This window comes from Paramormyrops kingsleyae, chromosome 6 (assembly GCF_048594095.1).
Source record: "Paramormyrops kingsleyae isolate MSU_618 chromosome 6, PKINGS_0.4, whole genome shotgun sequence".
In the NCBI taxonomy this organism is placed as follows: domain Eukaryota; kingdom Metazoa; phylum Chordata; class Actinopteri; order Osteoglossiformes; family Mormyridae; genus Paramormyrops; species Paramormyrops kingsleyae.
Genome location: NC_132802.1, coordinates 26,982,846 through 26,999,963, shown reverse-complemented (window position 1 = coordinate 26,999,963; position 17,118 = coordinate 26,982,846). Strand labels below are relative to the sequence as shown.

Genomic DNA, 17,118 nt, shown 5'->3' with positions numbered 1-17,118 from the left:
ATTACAGACAAAAATATATTTACTTTAGTTGACGGACTCTCCAATTTATCTACGTAATTTCACTGACCCTAAACAGTAGGGCAAATGTTGATGGGTTAAGTTCATGTGTAATTTTTTGGGGGAAAATCGCACTTACTACGTGCATTTTATTTACTTCGACTGGAGCGTTGTGGTTCAACATCTGCTATAGAAAAAAACCGCCTGTAACGCTCGCGAAACTGCCTAAATTGTGCCACAAACCTTATCGTAGCATTCAGTGCAGGTCAAGGAAGCATACTTTTACGGCTTCGCAAATGAAGGTGACATCCCACAAACACACATGTAGACTGTAACTGCCTTCACTGCACTTGATTTACAACTGCATTTCCTCCCACTGCAGAAGACCGTTTTAGAGGGGAAGTGGCCGTTTTAAGCCCCTCAAAGAGCACGAATCGATTCATTTTCCTGCGACAACATAGCCCGAAATTGGTCGTCTAGTTCCCTCTATAATAACATTTAAAAGTACCGATTACGCACAATATTCTAACAAAATATTACTGACCTGTAGTTTCATAATTGAAATGTTGAAAGTTTTCTATAATCTGTACGGTTTAGCATAGATGGGATTATGTAAAAAGAATTATACTGGAAACATATCAGTGAAGGTTTACTCCAATAGGTTATATTTTTGGCAAATATTCTAGCCGATTACCTATTTGATTTTTCTTCAGGGGTTTATTCCTTATGTTTTTTTGTTTGTTTTTTATTTACAACATGTTCGCCAGATAAACATGCACCAGGGAGACCCCTAATTCTGTTTTTCAAATGTCAAGTTCGTCCCCTCTTAAATTTACATAAGTAGGTAAAAAAATTATCAAATTTCTGCGCGAATACAAACTGACTTTTAATGTTAAACTTGAAATGTTTCTGCTGTCAAACGTTTTGCCAAAAATGAATGGTTGATTATTACTATAGGTCGTAAATTATATATTTCCGAAAGATCCCTTAAAGTCCTCTGCCCGAGACAAATATTGGATGGCGGATAATTAATTAACTATAGACCCAGTAGGTCGGATACCAATCAATGTCGATTGGACTGAATGTAATTTCCCTTTGAATAATGCACCGGCTGTGTTTTCATAAACGACACGAGTGAATTGACTAAACCAATGTATCTTCGGTAAGTAAATGAATATATACACAAAGATTTCGCGTCTTAAAAACTCAACACTTAAGATGTTTTACAAACCCCACCATTTATATTGCAATAGCCAATAAACAGCAACTGATTACGACGCCTGTTCCGAGGCTAATTGCGAGTAATGAACTTAACCAGCTAAACTACCGCCTGGTTTCGCTAAATGGGAATACCGTAAATGTGACCCGCCATCGGTCAAGTGCCATTCATCTACCGTCAAATCCGTAGTCTTTTTTTTTAAAGTTATTGCCATTTTGCAGTTTAGGCTAAACAGGAAAAAAGGCGTTGAAATAACTCCACCCACGATATATGGTGTCTGAATATACGCAACGTTTGTTTTACCTAGCAAACTGCCAACAGCTGTCTGCGTTATCAGAATGTTTGCACATGGGTATATTGATAGGTAACGTAAGACAGCATGGTTAATGTAATTAAAAATGTAAACCTTTTTTTTTTGTGTGTGTGTCGAAGCCCATGTCAGCCTTTGCTAATTGCACTGAGCTTAGGCCGTGGGTCGGGCTGCAGCCCCGCATGTTTCACGTTTGGCGAAGCTCGGTCTACATCTAAAACCACGAAACAGCGCCGTTTAGTTTCCGAATAATTACTTTAACCGACTCAAATGTAAGGGCCGGTAAGCAGCGAAGCCCCCCGCTGATGCCGCTCCGTTATTCGGCTGGGGCCGACCTGAGGCTGGGACACGGCGGCGTCGCAGGCGCCAAGTTACCCCGCCGGCTCTCGTACCCGCTCCGCACTTTTAGTCATGCAATTTTTTTTTGCATTTCGCCATATTGCTGCATATTAAGTTTATCGGAGAGGCCGCTATGGATGTAGTTTAATAGTCCCTGTGGTGTGATGGCAAAACTTACTTTCCGTCAGTATGTACCAGCAGATAAAGTGTAAATTTAAAATGGGAGTTCGGTGTTTTTTATAAGCTGGACAACAGGCTTGTAGGCCAAATGTTTGGGTGACAGAATAACAAGTCGCTCGCAATCGATTGAGAAACTGCGCCTCAGGTACGTCGCCGGTGTTAAAATGGGAGCGAAGCGACGCTTCGGCGATGACGGGGAAGCGCTCGCTGCTTTTTTTATCTTTCAGTTTGTAACATTTAAGTTTTGCAAAGTAGTCGGGCGATTCAATATCACCCGAAACAAGTTTCCATGACTAAACTAGTATGTTCGGAAACTGGAGATTTTCAAAGTTAAACTGCTACGGTTACTGCACGTAAAGAGGTAGAAAATATTATCCTTTATAACCGGCGTTACACAGCTTGTCGGAGTTCAGACTTCGTTTAACTAGAGATCAACGACTGGAGAAGAGACTGGTTTAATACGCCGAGACCCGATATCTGTTCATCCACCCAGTATAAACACGCACTTAAAATTGATGCGAAAGCACCGGGGCTAACCCGGGGACGGAAGACTCGGTAACACTTAAGCGATTAGTTTCTACAGCCAAACTCACCTTATTTATTTTTTTACAGTATCCGTATGTCTTCGTACATCAGAACAATCCACCGAAGGTAAATTGCCAACACGGCGGCTCGCATTTGTGCTGATGGCTTTAGCTCGATCACCGCACGAAGCAGAAAAGTGGCAGATGGATGTCCAGCGAATATGATGTCCTCCACGCCGGAGTCCAAACACAACTAATCCCCGCAATCTCTGATCTCGATGTCCTAGATCGGTCGAAGCTGTGTCCGGCAGCTTGCAATAACAGTGTTTTTTTTTTGTTGTGCTCACGTTATGCAGACGCTTGTCCCCCCCTAAAACACTTCTAAGGCCGAACAAAAAACAGCTTCCCTGAAACTGGGTTATTTTTTTTTTTGCGTTTGCCACAGATTGCATGGAAGGGCATTTAACGTTCTTGCCGTGCTGCCAAACTTCAGTTTAATGCCCCAGTCCCCCCCACTCGAAGAGACTGGCTTGTTCCGTCTACTTGCTTGGTGGCTCACGCGTTGCGAAAACTGTGATGCGAGCTAATGGGAATTTTTTTTTCTTTTCCGCCGCTCTTGTTTTGTTTTGCATAGCATAGCATGCTAGCACCTAAATGGTTATCTATGTTTGCTAAGACAGTATTTTAATTTCAACGCGAGCAAAAGTGGGGATTTGAATAACAGAGAGGGGAGTCTGTAAGGGAGGCCATTTTGACCACTGAGAAATAAACTCCCATGGGCGCCACTTATGTTTTTTTTTGGTTTTTTTTTTTTATTCGAACATATGCTTACAACACAACAAATACACCATTTTAAACAAAACTAAGAACGAAAGATGCAAACCGTGTCCCAGTTTGAGAAGTGGGATCATATAGACTTCCAGATTATCTTGTGTCATAATTCCGTTAGCTTTTTTTTGTCCTCGCCAGAGATAAAAGCAGTAGATGTTTAGAGCTGTGGAACTTGAGGAAGGACACATCTTGCAAAACGTTGTTAGATTGGATGTTAAGCGGCGGCACCAAGAAGAGGCCAGAAGAACCGAACGAAAGTGGCGTTTTAATTGGACATCATCGGCAACATGTTTGCATGTTACACTGAGATCAAGGCGGGATTTCATCACGTATAAACGCTTCACTTTGGGCTGTTAGTTGGGTCTGCATACCGTCTCTGCTCGTCATGTGGCCATTGCACCTCAACGAGTAACTGGGGTCACCACTACACATTCGTACTACGTTGAATGTATGCTACTTATGATCCTTTATCGACGAACATTTCGTGGTACCATTCACACGATCATCGATTCATCCACCACCTTCACCTTCCCCGATCATAATCGGAGTGTGCACACACTGATTTTCTGTTATTAAAACAGTACATTAAAATGTAACGTTCTGCTTAATTTTCTTTTACGTTGTATCATTCACTCCTTGGTTGTTTCTAATAAAATAGGCCTAATTTAATAAATGAAACAGCACAACGATTTAGACATCCATTTACATCATGCAGTGAGGTTTGCAACCATTTTTTTCCTGGCCACTGCACAGTGATACGTTTGTGCGTGTGTATGTCGGGGGAGGCATGCAGTAAAACGATGGTAAAACGATAAGCAGGTCTTGTCAATCCTATAGACAAAGTGAAATTGGCAGGCAAGTCGGCGCCCCATCAGAAGGGCACCACCTTCTTAGAGTGCGCCGACTTGCCAACCAATTTCACTTCGCCTCAAATGGGGGGCGCCGGCGGTGATGCTCGCCTAGGGCGAGCCATATTGGTTAGGTCGGGTATTGATGGCAAACATAGGCAGACAGGCTTTAAATGGAATAAACCCTGACACTGGAGATAAATAAAACCGTCGTAAAGTATAAATTAAAAAAAACATATAGAGTGTTCAGATAAATGTAATAAAAATTTAACTTAGTTATCACACCTATACAATTCACTGAATGGGTATATATTTTGAATACAACTAAGTATGCAACCCTTTCGGACTTGGAACTAACATGTAGGTCTCATTAAAATCGGGCACCATTGCATCATTAGGTTTGCTTTTATCTTGAATACACGAACATTTCAATAATGGGAGCCCACAAGCAAATGGTTGAAATCAAAATATATTAGCCGACATTAAGTTGGTTTATGTATAGTACACCCACGGGAGGTGGATGGAATAACGCAAACCCCACATGAAAACGGGTGTTGAAGCAACTTAATGACAATTATAAACGAGGCTACAAATGTGAATCATATTAAGCTGAATGCTAATGATAAGCATCAAAAATATATCTGAAAAGTCAAAATTTTGAGGCATCGATCATAAAAACTGCAAAATTATTTAATGCGTTAAGGGGAAATCTTGGCAGTGTATACCCTAAAGATGGACAAACTTCGCATAACAGGGATTGTGACATCCAGTTGGGATAACAGGACTCTTGCTAAACATCACAAAATAAGGCCCAAAAGTGCTACCGAGTTGATTCACCACCTCGATCTGTACGTTGAAAGCTTCTGGTTCTGCATTTGGAGAAAACCAAAGGACAGTGCTTGTTGGTATGGGCAATAATCTCCTGCGTAATCGAGGATATTTTCAATGCAGGTTTGCCAACTTTGGTCAGCTGGTTGGCGTGAGATTTTCAACACGTATTTACATGTTTAAAACAGTTTTATTACCTTGTAAATAGTCTGTAGGGTTTGCAAACTGCCCCAACGCGTTTGATGTAGCCAATTTTAGGTTAAAAATGGATTAATAGAGATTCACCGTAAGATTTCTTGCTATGAGCGTTTCAGTTTGAAAGCGTGAGTGTCACGCCAGATGCGTCAGAGTTGGCACCCCTGTCAACGTCTTTAAAAAATAGTTACCTTCGGATAATCGCTTGTCTTGCTTGGCCGTATAAACATAACTTCTCTCTTAAATGCATTTTTGTTTAAATGTTTTTTTTTCCCAAGTAGCATTATAGCTTGGCAACTTTATTGTTTTAGCCTGTGCATGTTCCGGTGTTATACGATTGGTAGCCTAGTTATAGGCTATTGGCGTTTGCTCAACAGGAGAATGACATCCATGAAGTAACGTTTACCTGCGAAGAACCTTTCTTTATTGAAAGCTTTGATAACCATTGCCACTCAAGATTAAGTGTCTCCACATCGATTCGAACTAAATGATGATTTAATTATGTCTGTATTAATCCTGATAGTAATAACGCATGTCGCCGCGAGACACTTTTGATTTGCTGTTCTCGTAGAAATCGATGACGTGCAGTATTCACAAAAACCGAAAAAAGAAAAAAGGAGGGGCAGCTGGAGCCTTTTTGCAAAGTATGAGAATAGATTAGAAGATAGAATTACAACGTATAAAGTCGAAGTCATGTGAGGCGTTCTGGATTGAAAACATTGAATATAACATACTGTAACTGATACGCATATGTGACATCTAGATTGAGCCGCTTTAAGCAACACACAAAAGGACAAAACCTAGAATAACTGTCGAAGGCATTAAGCGGTCTAAATATATACACCTTTTCCGTCTTATAGATCTTACTTCGTCGATTAAGGGCAACTAGCTGTAGGTCCAAAACTATCACGACACCAAAACGCTCACTCCTGTTTTAGCGGCGACCAATTAAATCACACCATTATATCCGAGAAACCAATTACATCGTAAATTCTGGGAGGTTGCTGGTTCGCGTTTTAGGACGTAATACCGCCTGTATGTATTTGATGTATCACTCCGCGCAGGACAACTCATTCAAATCGACTTTGACACACAGTTTATCTCATTGGAGAGTTTCGTTTCAGCGATGATACAGAACTTTCGTTCATCTCTAAGAAGTCAAACATCACATTTTAATAGAAACTGGTATTTTAAATTTATACTAAACGAAAAAAACGTTAATTGTTAGTTGAATGAGAATTCCCCCGGGTATAAAACACTTAAATGAAATATAATTAAGGTGCCAAATTGTTATTGCTTGACTGTGCGTGTGTATGTGTTTGTGTGTGTGTGATTACACAATGACATTAGTAGTATTACTAAAGTGTTTCTATCAGTTTCAACGTTTCCAATCGATTATCTATGATCTATATAAACATTACAGTGGCGTTCGGTTAAAACTACGTCTGTGTTGCCTTAACGGTTGACAAGTGTGTTTAAAAATGCGTGTCTTACCGTAAACCACGTTAAGTGAAAGAAACTCATTGAAAATAGAAGTACTACAGTGTTACCTCAGAACTCGAATTTAATCCGTTCAGAACTCTGGGTCGAATCCTAAAAAGTTCGAGTTGTGATCGAATTTCCCCCATAAGAAATAATGGAAAACCAATTAATTGGTTCCCAGCCACAAAAAAATATACCTAAATATGTTTTTTTTAGCATTTAAACACAAAATGAACCGGATAAAACAAGAAGAGCATATATTTAACCTAAGGGGGAGGTAACTGAAGGCCCAATTAATATGGCATTTTCATCTTTGCTGTTTAATTCATTTATTAGCCTTGATAACCTACTGGCTGAATGAACATGCATGTTTTGTTAAAGCACTGTTACTCTGTGTTAGGTTAGCAGTTTTGGAAGATGGGTGGACTGATGGAGGTTTGGTAATCACTTGATGATGTTCAATGAAGTCTTACAGGAGTCATGCTCAGTCTTTGTTAGGAAATGTCCAGAGTGTGAAAAGGAAAAATAATAATGTCATAATGAATGCCCATCCAGACAACAACTCAAACGTGGTTAATTAACAGCAGGACAGGAACAGAAGACACATAACCATGCACTATGCCCTGCAAGGCCCCGAAATTGTCCACACCTGGTTTAATTAATAACCGTCACAAAGTAGGATGGGTATTCAACAAAACTGCACGTCTGCAGCTGCACCTGCATCGTATTGCAAACTGAATAGAAATGTACTACGTAAAAATGCACATAATAAAGAGAAGAGCCTCTGTTATCGTTTCAAGATGACGCAGCTCGCGATATCAGAGTTAACAGAAGCCATAGAAACACAGGGAACGTCCTACAGCCTAACCTGTGTACCTTGTGATTTCTGAGTATTTAGGGGAAAAGCACTTTTCCGATGGGCTGGCGCCCCATCTCGGCAATTCCCCACCTCACTTCGCAGCCTACGGACGGTATAGAATATGAATGGGGAAAACTGAAACTAAGAGATACGCAAGTCAATGCTGCCACAGCACGGAGCGTCAGAAAACGCCCCACTGCGCATGTTTCAGAAGGAAACATCTTAAAACCGCAGAATCCTCTGATACAGAATAGTGTTACTATTTTAATCAGTACGCCGCTTGCATATAGTCAGTATTTCTTAGTCAGTAGATATTCAAATGCGATTGAACAATGTTCATATAGGCGAACTTTTTTTAACGTTTTGCATCTACTTTTGCAGAATTATTTTGGAGTACCACCAAAGGAGCAGTATGCAGACTTTGATATACTTCTGTATTTGTATTTTGTAGATGGAGATCTGGCAGTCTGACATCCGGTCCATGGTCCTTATTTTATTTTTAATGTTAATCTTCGCAGCAAGTATTTTCTACTTTTGTCCTTTAATGCTTTTGGAGAACAAGGCTGCAGCTGTTTTTTATTTTTTATTTTTTATGCTGTCTCATCTATAAAATCTGGCTTATTGGTTAGAGTATTTTACTACATTTAATCTTAAATGTCATATAATAAAATCTCTTGTGTTTTGTATCACAAAAGCAATTCAACTGTGCCGCAAATGAAACATCGTAAACTTTAGTCAAAGGCTTTTTTTACTCTCTATATTTGTTCTAGTCACATAACCTGTTCCAGTCGATGTTATTGCTATTGTGTTTGGCAAGCAAAAACCCTAGATGTCACAAAACAGTCATAAACGTTATAACCTATCTGATTCAATTCTCATCGAATTAAAAAAAATGGATCAACCCCAGATTATACCACTCACGTTGACATAACGATACATGTATATGTCAGTAATTTATGATGGTGTAGTAACATGGACGGTAAATGTATAGGCGGCCGCCTAGGGCGCCAATTTCTGAGTAGGTGCAGACTTGCCATTTCACTGGCCTAAGGCGCCACATCGGCTAGTAGGATTGCTGTGTGCCAAACCAAAATGTACGCGATTGTGACTTGACGCTAGAGGGCGGTAGATACTTACTGGCATGTCGTTTATAGCTCTAGATTTAAACGAAACCCAGTTTACTCTTAGCAAGTTAAAGATTTTCAAATTATTTCAGTATTTTGATGGGCAGGAGCGCCCCGTTTTACCATGTAGGTAATAACTCGATTAGTATTTGGATATTTGTGATCCAAACAATTTGTAGTAGTAGACTTCTGGTATCAGCCTAGACTTACGTGTGCAGTCCAACGTATTGGTTTGTTAGAGGATGGTGTAATGTTCGCAAACATAACACAACACTCACACACACACGGGTTTGTATTTACATCTTTGTACTCCATTCATTTCCAAGGGGAAAACTCTAATCCCAACAATGACAACCTTAACCCCTACCCAGCCCTAACCTTATCCATAAGTAACCAAACAAAATACTTTTGGAATTTTTAGTTTTTTGATTGCATTCAGAGACCTTTGTAGGGACCTGAAAAATGGTCCCTACAACATCAAAATAACAGGTTTTTATTACATTGTAAAATAAATAGAAACATAATCCACAGACACACACACACACACACACACACACACACATACCAAGGTATGTACACCCCACAACATGAAGCTTATAAAACATGTAAATTTAAAATCTTCAGTTTCTTAAATGTGCACAGAAACATTGTTTTTTTTTGTTTTTTGTAGGTGGGTACGTTTAACAACCCCATTCACTGTCGTTCTTGAGTTGAAAGTATACAAGGTTAGGCTGCATGAGGGAGGAATAGTGATGGTGAGCAAGAGAGCAAGTCCGAGATAACGCGGGAATGACTGGGTAGCATGGGAAACACTGGGGGCATGCCTTGGTTTCTCATTAACTACTGACTTTTCTGCTTTGTTCTCCAAGAGTTTAACCCTCCTTGTTCCAATGATGGTGCATGTTTTCAGATAACCCAAATCATACATTGTGTACTCGGCAGGTGTGTGTCACGGCCAAGGCATGAATATTGAAAATTGTATTGAAAAGTGCTAAAGCACAACAACTAACAGTGTAAGTACTGAAAGGTTACACCAAATGGCGTAACTGTGACTCCATCAAAAAGATGAAAAAGCTGACATTCATACGAGTACAGCCTGGGACAAAATGTTAGAACTGTCCTTGAACAGGCCTTGACTGTATAGTAATATTTGATAGGGGCATTCTGATATAATTCAAAGCAACAGAGAAATCAACATTATTGCTACAGTGAAGTTCTTGTATTTAACAACTGGAATATGAATAATGTAACAAGTGATGTGATTGACCTTCAAGACACATAACTCAAGTCAACTCTTTCTTAGCTTGTGATATTCACTTAAATGTTGTATATACAGTGTGTGTTGTACAAACATTAAGCTGAAATCACACACAGCACTGAATATGAGAGTATACACAATCAACTGCTTGTAATTTGTAGAGGGGGAAAAAACAGGTCTTTTTACAAATTAATTAAACTATTATTTGTTTTAATGACATTTTAAAAACACTGATATTACAAATATGTGAGACCATCGTTAAGCTGAATAATTAAAATAGATATATTTATATATTATGATTCCAAGGTAAAAAAATAAAGTTTTTGTTGGTTCTAGCCCATTTTCTTTTTATAATAAAAATGCTGATTTTACAAATTATATCTTTTCCTTTTAGTTCTTAATTTCAGATAAACACAAGTATGAAATGATGATTATGCTACTGAAACAATTTGCTGGTATTTAATGTAGAAAGTGGAAGCTTCTGGAAATGCACAAATGATTTGACAACGGGCATATGGACCATAAATCCAAGAACACATGAAAAGTACATTATCATTGTCTCCAGTGTCATGTACTGTGATTGGCTACACAGACTTAACCATCATCGTCCCTTCCAGGGCCTACTGTTGTAAGTTTAGCACTGGAATTTGCAAATGTAAATATGGTACAGAATTATAAAAATAAGCAGAAGCATAGTGAGAAGATAAATATGCATAATTGTATGTAGGTTCTGTTTGTATACTGGCTTCGATAGAGAAGGACCATGGGCAATCAATAGAAGGTGATCCTTGGAAGCACTGGTTGTAGACTATATGTGAGCAAGCCAATGAAAAACAAACAGCAGTGGATATCATGGGTCCCTACGGGTGGAACTTCTCTGGATTCAGAATAATACGGGCCAAAAAGTGAAGTACTCTTGCATACCAGTGGACTTTCCATCCCTTGTGTGAGACACTGTTATCGCAGGTAGCCTCGTGAATACCCTCGGTAAAAGGTACGACCTGATTGCTCAGGCTGTCTGGACTGTTCCATGTCCAGTGTTCAGGGGGGCTGCTGAAGCCCTGGTTGCCCACAATTTTGCTGAGACTCTGATGAGCGTGACAATGGGTGAGGTTCTCAGAGGAATCTTGGCGAGCTGTTATCGTGTTCCCTCCTACGATGCTCCTCAGCTTCACGAGCTCGGTGAGAGACAGCAAGAGCCGCAGTGGCCTGAAGGCCCAGTGGGCCAGCTGGTGGTCATCAATGGCCGCGTAGCTGGAGGCCAGGACCCCTCCCACAAAAAGGGTGCCATGTTCTGTCAAAGGTGCATAAACCCCCCTTCCTTCCTCCACAGATATTGAGATGATCCGGGACGGTTTTACTCCTCCACCCTCCCCCTGGATAAGGACGTAATGCCCTTCCTTTGCCCTGCTCGCAAACTGGGCCAGGTACTCTCTTGGGTGGAGGGTGCCATTTGGGGCAATAAAGATGAGGTGGGAAGAGGTTAATGTGAGCCTCTGACCATGCTCTGTGTTCAGAACTAAGAACTGGACTCTGCTCTCAGAGTCATAGTGTAGGAAGAGCAGAACTTGGCTAAACACCACCTGGCCCAATCCAGATAGGGCCAGCACTTTGTCTCCTGGCTGAAGGGTAGACAGAGCTTTTCTTCCCCCACCCATCACATCCACCTGCATCCAGCCTGGGAAACAGCCCCCTTTCTCCACTGTCACCGAGTGATCTGGGGGGGTAAGGAGAGAGGACATACGGAAAACAGGGAAAACAAAGACTGATCACTTTGATTTAACTCTCCTTCATTCTGTATTTCCACAAACTTTTTTGTGTGCATGGATGACATTTCAATATGTAAAAAGATCACAGGAAGATGGTTTATAACACGTAGGTAGGTAACCCTGATCCTGGAGTGCTGGTATCCAGCAGGTTTTCTATCCTCCCTGATGAGTTACTATCTGCCTGATTTCAGGTGCGGTTCATCAGAGACCAGCTAGGATGGATACGTCACTTCAGGATCACAGCTGCCTAACCCGGTCAATAACTACAATTATTGCAAGAAAATATTTTGCATGCAACTGTTTTCCAAGTTCTTCCTCTGTTCTTCTCTTGTTTCTCCACATAGTTACTTTTCTATATCCTTATGGCCTCTGATCTCTACTACTCCAACATCTTGGGCACTGTGTGATTTGTCAGCACACATACGGCATTAAACGCGATGGATTTTTTTATCGCTAGGATTCTTTTGTCAGTACAGAGTGGAGAAGGGTCACATTGTTTTTCCACTTGACTTGAGGAATGTGTCAGGTGACCGTCATCGGCAGCCTCAGGCTCTCACCTGCCTTTACAGAGCAGTGCACGTGAAACTTCGACTCGTAGTGCACCCAGTCGAAGCCGGCCTCCACAGCCAGCTGGGCCAGCAGTCCGTACTTGCTGGGGTCACGGTCGGAGGTTGTAATGTCCACGGCTCGACCCTCGTAGTGTAAGGAGTTGGGCGGGTGGTGGCCGTCTTCGTCCCAGGCTTCTGTGACACGCAAACGAACCCCCGGCCACTGGTTCATCACTGCGATGGCCAGCACATTCAGGCAATCTTTGCAGCGCTGTCGGACACAGGAATCACATGTCATTTAATTGAATGCCACTTCAAAAGACAGGATGTGAACAACAATACTAAAAAGTATTTCATTCACACTCTATACACTACTTGGAGCAGGGTAATTAAAGGAAGTAGAACTTATTTGTTCCCAGAAGTTACAATTTTCCTATGAATAGCTATTGTCAATCCTACTTACGGTAGACACCTGTATTCCCAAACGTCTACACCAGTGCTTATGTGCTAAATTGAAAGGACAGTATTGTATAACATATGATGTTATTCAGCAATGCATGCTGTGATTTGTTCACCATTCCCCTGTGAGATCATTTATATGATATTTGTTTTATGTCCATATCTCTGGATGACTGGAATGAAACGCATTCCAAACACAATTCCACCTTTGTCACTCGCTCTCGAATCTACTTCTGCTGGCCTGGGCCTCACATGTGTGACATCAGCAGACATTTTTCCCTGTAATTCTGGTACTGGAAAAGTCCACCTCCACCCCTCCTTCCTCAAACAATCAGAACTTAAGAACAAAGCCACCACAGCCACCTTTCATGCACTCCTTTGTCGTCCTTGCAGTACGAAAAAACATTCAAAGCTGTTCTTCATTTTTTTTTTCTGTTTTCTTCGATTGAGGCTTGTATATTTTCTTGTAGGTGTGTCTATGGGAGAGCTTTGGCTAGAAATTGCTTTATTTTCCATTGTCGCCGGGTACAGTGCCTGATTGCCGCAACTTAAAAGGCGCCATCTCTCAAATTTCAGACGCGACTGTGCCTTTATGTTGAAAGCTTACCACCCTCTGGCAGAGGGCATTTTTGGGCCTGTGAGAATATTATACAGCCTCCTCTACTGTATCCTTAGTTAATGATCCTCACAAATGAAAGCTTTTGGTTGAAACAAAAACTAAGGTGTGTCTCTCTCCACTAGCCTCCGTGCACGGTTAACGATACGCCTCCAAATGGACAGAATGCATTTTCCTGTGGACTGTGGACCCGGAGGGTACATAAGAGGTATTTGCCACAATTAAACACAAGCAGCAGAATAGGGAGGGAGCTTGAGAGAGAGCAGGGGCCGGGACAGTGGCAAGGTTCAGGCTAAGCAAGAGGGCTGAGGGCGGAATGTCCGGGCAAGCAGAGGCGAATGTGACAGCAAGAGTGAGAAAGGAGGACGGAGAGACCGAAAACAAACTGAAGGGACATTTTTCTCGCACTGTACAGCAGAAAGGCGTTTCATTGTCACAACTACAATAGAGGCTTTTCCGACGGTGCCATTACTTCAGCAGGCGGGAATTTCGGACAGGCGACCCCGCAGAGCCTCTAAAAGATGCACAAAGGACCCCTTTGAAAGCCGGGCAGTGGAGAGGGCACCAGCACACACACACACACCCAAGGGCGCACTGGGCAGCAGCAGGACAGCTGCTTATACACGGATACTTACATATGCAAGCAGCCAGTGTAGGAACAAACAACAGACGGCACTCTCAGCAGACGACAAACTGTGTACACAACATTACATAACATACTTACACTGCATTTCTGGTTGTCATTTCCCTGTGGTCTGGGTTGGCTTATAAATGTCCATTCATGTGAAAATTCAGCTAAAGGAAGACCTTCTCTTAATGAGGACCTACGTGTTTTGCCTAAAACCCAACGAGCATTTCATGCAACACTTTCTCCGTTTTGTAATGCCTATTTCAACCTCCACCATGAATCGAACGCAGGGGTCGTACACGACTTTTAACCCCTCTGTCTTAAAAAACATATCTGTTAAGTAAATACCTTGTATAAGCTGACAGTTATGACCACTCAGGCTGCCTCCTACATTTAGAATTGGCTGGAAGTTAGCTTGGAACGGTCCACTCCAGCAAAGCCTTCATATGAAGCTACAGCCTCAATGCGGGTCCCTTTAAACCATGAGCGAGATACAACCATAGGTTAAAAGCAATCATTTTGCTCTGGAACCACAGCTTAACGTGCTAAAAAAATCACACCATTCATCCTAGCCGGGGTAGAGATTTCACAAGCTTGTGAGTCTGTGTGCAATTCAGCGTCACAGTCCACTGATGTGGCTGAGAAATACGAGTGTGCTGGACCTGAGGTGGAAAACACTGGCAGAGAGACCTCATGGTGCACCAACAGTGGTACGAGCAGACAGTCTGCCTCTCCTCCCAACTTCCCTGCTGTCACCCTGCAGATCGGCCAAGTGAAGCCCCAGTTATAGGACCTACTTTAATGGCATCCCAACTCACATCCTGAGAGATTTTCTCGTTAATGATTAAAACAGTCATTGCTAGTTATGGAGGGTATTTGGCCCTGGAGAATGAGCATGAAATAACGACTGGCTGTCAGACCGCGAGGTGTTCAAAGTGCAGGAGGTGCCAGCATCTACGAAGGTTTAAAGGTACGTAATAAAGTGTTTACCTACCAATGGGCAAATAATAATGATAAAATGTGACTGAAAATAAGGTGGTGAATCGTGGTGTCTGTGAAGCCTTGGAACAGCCAGCGTGATTGTGCCCTAACCCGTCACCCAGCGCTGACCCAATGTCATCTCCTCCGGGGGTATATGAGAGAAAGAGGCCTGATGCTAAGAAAGGACATAATTGGAGGGTGGGTGACTGCACAGGGGGACATTTGAGAGCGATATGAAAGGCCTGCCGCCTACTTCCCTGGTGAATTAATAACTAAACAGAAGAAAAACATATGAGGTGGTTGTATCTATGTAATGATGTCACATTACTATGAAATACCTCCAGAGAGCCAAAACGGGGCTTTAAATAATCAGAGCAAATTAACTTGATGTATTTAATATCTAATAAACTAATTAAATATGACAGACAAAAATCTTTTCGCATAATTTCCTTTTGGGTCAATGAACAACCTGATGATTCAGGCTTCAGTGTTAATGTTTAAGAACGAATAGCTGTTTTTCCAATGATGCAAAAATCGAACTATGAGAAGTGGGCAGTTTACAAATTACTGGACATTATGTTTCATCATGTTTTCATAATGTTAAAATGAATGATAAAAGGAAAATTTAATCATTCATTATAAATGCCAGGCACCTGTTACTTTTCTTGGTTAGAAGAACAGACATTAAGTGGTTCTATGAGACTGTATAAAATGTCCACCATAAACCATCAGAAGAGTCGTAAATCTCTCCTTACCTTGGTCATGAATCGATCTGCCTTCGTGTTTTCTTCATCTTTGAATATGATGTCGGGGTTATAGTTGCACACCAGTTCATTGAAGCGCTCAGAACTGCGTGTGATCTTCCCTTCTGCCCTTCCACTGGCTCCCAGGTTAGTCTCAGAGAAATTTGGGACAAATTGCTTATAAGGCATGGGGGTCAGCTTGCGCGGCCTGGGACGAACACCGCCGCCGGGGCCCGGCCCGCATCCCTGGGCGAACAGCCACGTCCAGGTGCATAGTGACAGCAGGCTGAGCCGCGCCAAGCTGCGCCACTTAGACAGCGACATTGGCGCAGGTAGTTGCCTGCGGATCAGCGACCCTCCCAGCCTGCGCTCCGGAACCTAACGCGGGCACCTGCTGCCATCGGAATTCAGCACAGCGACAGTGCGAGTCACCTCTTCTCTATGATAACCACTAATATTTTTGGATCAGTGCAAAATACGATATAATATGCAATATGTTATTACGCTACTCACTCTCTAAAGAACTTTATGTTTTGTTAATATATTTATATTTGCTCTGCCTGTTGGTCCGCCAGGAGGTAGATCAATTTAACTAGTTTTCGGAACCAAATATACCGGTTTGCATACTTCGTAATTACTTTACATGTCTAATGTACACCAACCGCAGTTATAATACAATTTGCTTCGAAAAGTCACCCCCTTTTACATGTCTATAACAGTGAATAAATAAATGTCATGCAGGCAGACATTAAAAAGTAGCTTCGCATATTAATGATGATTCGTCTAAAAGTCACTTCTGGCTGAATTTCTTAAGTAGTAACATCACTGACACGGTTCATCTTCCTGCGGCACCGGAGGGATAACAGGTGCTTCGCTATACCAGCCAGCTGCCAGCCTCATTACTCGGTACTTGCGCGGCGCAAACCTGTCGGCTATTTTACACTATTACTGCCCCCGTATAACGCCCCTTCGTCCTAAAACCATCATCATCCCATCACTCCGTCCCTCGGATCCACAGCGTCCTTCGTGGTGTCGCGGTTTCTGCCGGCTCTTGCCTCTCCGAAGGACTCCGTGCGCTGCTGAAGGCGCTTCTCCAGCCATTGGGTCTTAATAGCGTCAGGACGCGATCGCCCTCCCTTCCTGTGCTTCCCAAGCCGACCGTCTCGCACACGCCTCCTTCATAGACTCCAATCCGGCGGCTTTTTTTCTTTTCTTTTTTTTTTTCTATTTAATTAGGTATTGTATATTCTAGATATATATCGACATTCAGCAACGTGCTTTTTTTCTCGTTTACCTCCTCAAACACAACCAAGATATTTTTGCATTGTATGTCATAGGTGAAGAATAACTGGTGAAACTATCAAACTTATATTTATTATT

General features: G+C 41.9%; 2 protein-coding genes and 1 long non-coding RNA gene across 7 annotated transcripts in view; 1 reads left to right on the top strand and 2 right to left on the bottom strand.

Annotated features, from left to right (window-relative positions):
* Positions 1-2,777, bottom strand: part of kmt2d (lysine (K)-specific methyltransferase 2D) — a 34,418-nt gene extending 31,641 nt beyond the window's left edge. For all 5 annotated transcript variants that reach the window (XM_023844478.2, XM_023844480.2, XM_023844482.2 and 2 more), the window contains exon 1: positions 2,639-2,777. The gene's annotated coding sequence lies outside the window, so the exon portion shown is untranslated. The remainder of the gene's footprint in view (positions 1-2,638) is intronic.
* On the top strand, positions 1,589-4,008 carry LOC111860625 (uncharacterized). Its single transcript, XR_002842065.2, has 2 exons — positions 1,589-2,190; positions 2,658-4,008. It is a non-coding gene; the product is annotated as an uncharacterized lncRNA (long non-coding RNA).
* Positions 4,009-10,187: 6,179 nt separating this feature from the next.
* dhh (desert hedgehog signaling molecule) lies at positions 10,188-16,883 on the bottom strand. Its single transcript, XM_023844515.2, has 3 exons — positions 15,751-16,883; positions 12,321-12,582; positions 10,188-11,711 (listed from the first exon to the last, which is right to left on the bottom strand). Exons 1-3 carry the CDS (start codon positions 16,060-16,062, stop codon positions 10,855-10,857), a joined length of 1,431 nt encoding a protein of 476 aa, XP_023700283.1. The 5' UTR covers positions 16,063-16,883; the 3' UTR covers positions 10,188-10,854.
* Between the last annotated feature and the right edge of the window lie 235 nt (positions 16,884-17,118).

Excerpts from the sequence above, each read along its gene's own strand:
- dhh (XM_023844515.2), bottom strand. The coding sequence starts at position 16,062 with ATGTCGCTGTCTAAGTGGCGCAGCTTGGCGCGGCTCAGCCTGCTGTCA. Across the intron at positions 12,583-15,750 it reads CAGATCGATTCATGACCAAG|CGCTGCAAAGATTGCCTGAA; the intron begins GTAAGGAGAGAT and ends TGTGTCCGACAG. Across the intron at positions 11,712-12,320 it reads GCACTGCTCTGTAAAGGCAG|ATCACTCGGTGACAGTGGAG; the intron begins GTGAGAGCCTGA and ends TTACCCCCCCAG.